This window comes from Etheostoma spectabile, chromosome 4 (assembly GCF_008692095.1).
Source record: "Etheostoma spectabile isolate EspeVRDwgs_2016 chromosome 4, UIUC_Espe_1.0, whole genome shotgun sequence".
NCBI classification, from domain to species: Eukaryota; Metazoa; Chordata; class Actinopteri; order Perciformes; family Percidae; genus Etheostoma; species Etheostoma spectabile.
The window spans coordinates 10,396,278-10,402,698 of record NC_045736.1 but is presented as its reverse complement, the minus strand read 5'-3'; the positions used below and the strand labels follow the sequence as shown (position 1 = coordinate 10,402,698).

Genomic DNA, 6,421 nt, shown 5'->3' with positions numbered 1-6,421 from the left:
TTATCAATGACGTTTCTGTCTAATAATTATCTATGAATTATCTCATTGAAAAATCAACTATTTCAGCTCTAATTAAAATGAAATAGGGATAGAATCTTTATAATTCCAAGTTCACGATACTTAGTCCACAGTGCACATAGAAACGGCAGAATTGTTTTCATTTACATATGGTTATTGACATGAAACATGAAATGTAAAGCGAATAGATGTAATTTACCAAATACAGTGCATACTGTGCTTCGTTATAAAGCAACCCTCAATGAAATTTGGTCTGCAACACACAGCAGGATTTACATATTTTGATAATGCCACCGCCACACATATTTTAACTAAAATGTATGCATCCAGGGCTGAGGTAATTGGACAACATTTCCAGAAGAAACATGATGTAAAACACAAATTATTACCATTGCTTGAAGATCATAGTTTTATTTCATGAATAATAAATGTACTTACAGTTTGTATAAAAAATATAGCAAAAGCTAAAGGCAAACAGTGGGCACATCAATACTTTATCAGTCCAGGGGGGTAAAGAAGAATTATCACCGAAAATGTCTCTCAACAACAAAGAGAAGTGGAAGAACTAAACTTCAAGAGGGAAGACAAAATGTTAATGGGAAAAGAAAAACAAACATTTATGCTTTGGCTCCAACCCTGCGTCGAGAGGGATGCATACATTATACAGATTCTGTCGATCAGTCATCGAATTGCATACAGTATTTGCTCTCTGTTAATTAAAAAAAAAAAAAAAACTACAGGAGGTATTGAAAGCTCTTAAAGAATATCAGTTATGTTATATAGAGAGTGTAAATGAGTTGCTTCATAAAAGTCAAGGGGTTTTGTGAGGATGTGTCCATTTGAAAGCACTGAGGGATCAGAAACTGGGGGTTTAACATGTGACTGAGAACTTGAAAAGCAGGGATGACCCGAGCTTTCACAGTGTTACTGAAGGCATTGTCTGTTAAAAAGTAATATGTTTGCTAATGAGCGACAGTTACATCACCCAATGTCCTTGTAAATTGAAGGCGTTCCCTCGTAGTGCATAAAGGAAACTGTCATTCTCTGCAAAAAACCCCAGCAGTGATGAAATGTCTCTTTTAGAAGGACATACAGTACGCTACGTTGCGTCACACGTGTTAGCGCGAGCATCAGCTCCTCCCCGATTTGTTTGCCGGAACCCCAACAGCCTCTGTTCTCTAAGCATTCTGCATTTCCTTGCCAATCTTGTAGCTAAGGATTTTATTCCAGTCAATCTTGGTGCGGGTGACTGGGAGCTGCCTGCGTAAGGCTTTGAACGTGGTGTCCGACATGGTCTGATAATTTTCACTAATGGCCACCTGAAAGACAACAAAGAGAAGTACGTCAGTCACGCTCTCTGTGCCATGATGTCATCTGTCAGTGCCAGTTAGTTGCACATTTTCAGAAGGAAAACTTAATGTTTGAGCTGTGTGAGATGTGGAAATTGAGTCAAATTTTATTGAGTGTTGTTCATACTGGGAAGATTTAAGCGTGTCAATTTTCCATTATATGGACAGATGTTTGAAATTTGGAATAGCTGTTCAGTTAAGCTATATATAAGTGTATTACACAAGATGATGTACTTGAACATCATTACTGGCATGACAGTGATGCCACTAGGGCCGGGGCACTTTATTTTTTGTATTCTTCCATGAACAGATTTAGCTACGACGTCCATGGACTTCATATAAAGGCTATTTTTAACATAGCACCATGCCATCAACTTATCAGTACAGCTGATGTGATCCAGACTTTTCCAATAACAGTTAACTCCAGAGCGTATATATAAAAAAAAAAATTACAAGTATGCAAGTGTATACTGATAAAGTATTTAATCAGATGAATCTCTTTATATAAATATGTTGGAGAGCTTCAGCAAATGCAGTGGTTAAGTTCAAGTTCCTGTGTGTTCCACTGGGATTTGCAGTTTAATATAACTAATAAAAATGATTCTGGTTGTTGTTTACTCTGGAAGTATTGATGTTACTATGGAAATGGTGGAGTAACATTAGTGATGGGCAAGGTATGCGGTCATGCTGATTTGAATCACATTCTAAATGTCTTGTGGACTAATCACATTGTATAGGAGCCCCGTATATCATGTTTGTTTATGGTTTATAGTTTTCACCCATTACATCACGTAGGACATCAGGGGGGTTGGTCTGATGATGATCAGTCTATTTATCCACCTGTGCACCTGCATGGCAGGGCTTGAGAGAGGGGGTGAGTTTGGGTTTTTGCACTTTCTGTTGCAAGTTTATTGCAGTTTCATCACTAGTTTTCTCCATCTATTCCATGTTTGCAGTATTTTTTAGGCAACTGGATTTTGTTTGTTTTGTTCCTACTTTCAAATGGACAATAAATCTTTGAACGCATATCTCGGAGTGGATCTGAATTATTCAAACGGCGTGTCATACAGGTGATTGTTCCCTGGCTCAGCCTCTCGGCGGCTCTTGGAGGTTGCAAAGATGTCACTACACGTTGCCTGGTCGGACCAACTTGTTGTATAATTTGAATGAAGTTTACCAAATTTGTCCAAAAAAAAGGCAATTGATTAATGAATTACTTTTCATTCTGATTTTCCAGTATCATACAGGACATGTTTTGCCAGTGATGAGTTTTATTGTTGACATTTTTTTTTTTTACTTTTTGTGATATTGTTTGAAAATGTATTCGCAATATTCTGGATCCCAATAGTAAAAACCTTTTTATTGACATAAGACATACCTGGTATTCATTCTCTGCATCCTCAACAATTTTCACAAGATCCTTTGCAGTCTGGCTCTCATTCTGTCAAAACATACATTTGTGGGTTAACTAAACAACTTAGACACACATAAATACTCATAAGTCAATTTGATTATTTACTACTTGCTTCTGGATTCTCAACGCCACTTAGTGTTTTCTGACATTAGGCCTGCACGATTTGGGGAAAAATATGAATCACAATTTTATAGCTTAGAACTGATATCATGATTTTTTTGTCCTCACAAAGTGTAATGTTTTATTGCACACATGAACCATGACAAAACAAAACAAATTGGCAGTACAAGACACAGATTATTTTTTTTTGGCACCTACAGCACATTGCTGTAACCATAGAGGCTTCAATGAAGAGAAGGGAGAATATCGCAGCGCTTGGGAACCCTTTAAAACCTATTTTATACAGTTTGTGTTTAAAACTCACAGAAGAAAGTAGTAGCGTTTGTGATGCAGTCGGTTCGTAAAATTAAATGAGAATTGAAGTCATTAAAAAAAAGTGGAGAAAAAAAATCTGTTATTTAAAAATTCAATCGTTAACAGGGTGAATCAGGATCTTAGAACGATTAATCGTGCAGGCCTATCTGACAAAAGACATGGTTACAGAAGAATCTTCAGCTTCCCAGTTTTTAAAATAGAAAAAAGGGAATATGTTAAAATACTCACAGACACAATCAGTGCTTCCTGTACATCTTTATGGCTCACCAGTTGCACATTTCCATCCTCATAATAATGTACCTGGAAATAAAGAGGAGATGCACACAAAAATGAACCAAAAACTAATTTCACAGCTAAGCTCATACCACACCCGTTATTTACTTTACACACCTGTATTTTCAAGACTCCAACCACCTGTGCTGTAGATTGCGAGACACTGAACTTCCATTCAGACCGGCAGCGACCGTTCCTGGAAACAGAAAAAGCAGAATACTACACTTGAAAACCAATCCCAAACACACCTAACACAATAATAATATGCTGCACCTCCAATTTTAATTGTCTACATGAATTTGATTAGAAAGTTTAAAATGAGATCCATATCCTCTCTCAACTTACCAGAAGTTTTTAGGCTCAAACTGATGACTCTCAATACAAGCTATAATGGTCTGCTGGCCATCAATTGTTTTCCCATACACCTAAAGCAGATTAAACAGGATGAGTGGGTGATTCATTGTGTGTAGTGCTGAACATGGCGGTGCAGGCTGGCAGAGTGATCTCACTGTGCAAACTCCACTGGGGTAATGCTCCTTGACGTAGGCCCTCAGGGCAGAATCACAGGCATCTCTCCATGACCGGAGGGCTGCCTCTCCCTCATGGGGCTTGGGGTCGCTGGCTTCCTTTCTCAGGTGGTCAAATTTGAAGGAGATCTTGTTGTGAGGGTCAAAAAAGCGGCCATTACCCAGGTCTCCATGCTCTGTTATCAGAACCTTCAGGAGAAACAGAAAACCTGCCGTTACTATACCTGTTTAGTCAGGCGTGGTTGTAAATAATGAATAATTGAATAAGGATGAAATCCTAGTGGGTTTAATGAGAAACGCAAATGATAAAGAAGAAAAAGCTTGCCTGATCTTCATATCCATCAATTTTGGCAAGGGTGAACTGATCCATGTTGTACTGGGCAAAGGCACTGTATATAAATATATATATAAAAAATAAGAATACATCCACAAGTTGCGTGTACATCCAGTATATCATGATTTTATTACATAAAACAATAATAAAACTTACTGAGCCGCGCCCTCTCTGAGAAGGTTATCATTGCTGAGCAGTATTCGCACATCTGAAAAGGAGTTAACATAAGAAAAGCATTGACAAATTGTTTCTATGTACATTTACATGCAGGTAGTCTTACAGATGTCAATCACAAATTAGGCTCACCATTGAAGACTTCATTGAACTCTCCAGGAGGAGAGTGCATCACAAAATTAGCTGCAATACGGACCTAGAAATAGACAAAATATCTTAGTAAGAGGCATCACATTATCACTAAGTACAGAATACTTATTGGTTCAGTTCCCTACATATTAAAAGAAATTATATTAAGGTAGAATAACAACAGTCTCCAACACCAGCCTAATTTGCTGTGTGCTTTTTTTCTTGAAAATCTGGCCAATTTTACTCTCCTTTGGGATACTGCAGGTGGTGGAAATGAGAAGTGAAAACCCTGCAAGCAGCCACTAGAGTGAAGCAGAGAGCAACTTCTTGGCCGCTTGTTAGATCTATTTTGGCCACTCCTTAGATGGCAGGCAGGGTATGTCACCCAAGGGCTTTTCTTAGCAGCCAGTATGCAAGTGTAAGCATGTGGTGTCAAAGCCACAGGGTGAAGAAGTTGTGGCAGGTACTAGTGCTCTCATAAGGTAATGTACTCAGTAAGGACTGTTGGGTAGCGGAGAGTTAAAAACAATATGGCAGGACATAGAAAGGTGGAAGCATAGTTTAACATCAATAGAGAAGTTGGAATAACCGTTGACCAGTCCTAAATCCTAATGCCCCTGCCACATTATAGTGTTGCTGTACCAGTGATGCCGTCTGTCAGGCAGACAGGCCTCCAGGCTGCAGCTGGCAGTGACCTACAAATGGGCTGTACAGCTGAAAGGGCAGTGGGCCTAACAATGAGTAACCTAGTTTAACCACACTCCCAAATACTCGCTCCATTCAGAGCCCAGAAAGCCCAGGCTCAGACTCTGATTCCCCACAATGCAGTTCAACAGTCTGAGCTTGTGCCTGATAAAGAAATAGATATGGTAAATATATATGCTAATAAAAAGGTTTAAATGGTGGGTTTCAATGCTTTCAATGCACTGACTTGTTAGCGTGTATTTCAAAGGTTCACTGCAGTAATGCTGGGAGGTGTAGGCTCATGTCACACCATCCGTTTTAAGAATGCAAAGCAATATTTCACAACATGTTGCAACATGAGGCAGGGGGAGCTACACCAGTCCCAGCAACACTGTAGGAACACTGCTTCTGCCCCAGGAATCTAGTTCAAAAAGTTTCAGGCATACAAGTTAAATACAAAATACCTGCAAACTGGACTAACACGATTGACCAACTTTAGCTTGATTTCAAGACGAGTATAACCAGCTACATTAAGTTACAGTAAACTGGGTGTGGGTGGTGTTATGCTGTACTCATCCTTACTGTAAATGCAGGAAGTAGCTCGACTTCCTCCCATTTAGCATTAGCTTATCATTTTCAATTACTCTAAACTCAATAGTCATGTTCAATTTAGACATTCAGTTCGGCCGTGCGCACGTCATTTTGAATCACATGTGCCGGACTCACACACCGTGAGTTAGCTAACTCACATTATGTATTTGGGCACAACATGCAAACTCTGAACTGTCAAATACAACACTGCCTTGGTTTAGCTCCACCAGCAGCCACCTTATACGGTCCGTTTGGCGAGTCCTTCGGCAGTAAGTGTTTCACAAAGGACTACTATGTTCAAAGCACAAATGTTAAGGCTAACAGAATATATCACAGTATGAATTTGTAAATTAATACCTTCTCTTCATCGCTGAGCTCTTCGAAATCTGCCATCTTGGCTCACCGAAGCGTTAACAAAGCGACTCTCGGTGTTGCCAGGTATGTGTGACTCCTCCCAGCGCAACCAGACGCCCAACAAGTCAAACTGCCCTAG

At 39.3% G+C, this 6,421-nt stretch overlaps 1 protein-coding gene across 1 annotated transcript; it reads right to left on the bottom strand.

The window, feature by feature from the left end:
- Nucleotides 1-409: 409 nt before the first annotated feature.
- Nucleotides 410-6,413, bottom strand: capza1a (capping actin protein of muscle Z-line subunit alpha 1a). Its single transcript, XM_032514156.1, has 10 exons — nucleotides 6,286-6,413; nucleotides 4,657-4,720; nucleotides 4,507-4,558; nucleotides 4,342-4,405; nucleotides 3,999-4,205; nucleotides 3,835-3,914; nucleotides 3,607-3,685; nucleotides 3,445-3,516; nucleotides 2,746-2,808; nucleotides 410-1,337 (listed from the first exon to the last, which is right to left on the bottom strand). The coding sequence occupies exons 1-10, from the start codon at nucleotides 6,319-6,321 to the stop codon at nucleotides 1,197-1,199; spliced, it is 858 nt and encodes a 285-aa protein (XP_032370047.1). The 5' UTR covers nucleotides 6,322-6,413; the 3' UTR covers nucleotides 410-1,196.
- Between the last annotated feature and the right edge of the window lie 8 nt (nucleotides 6,414-6,421).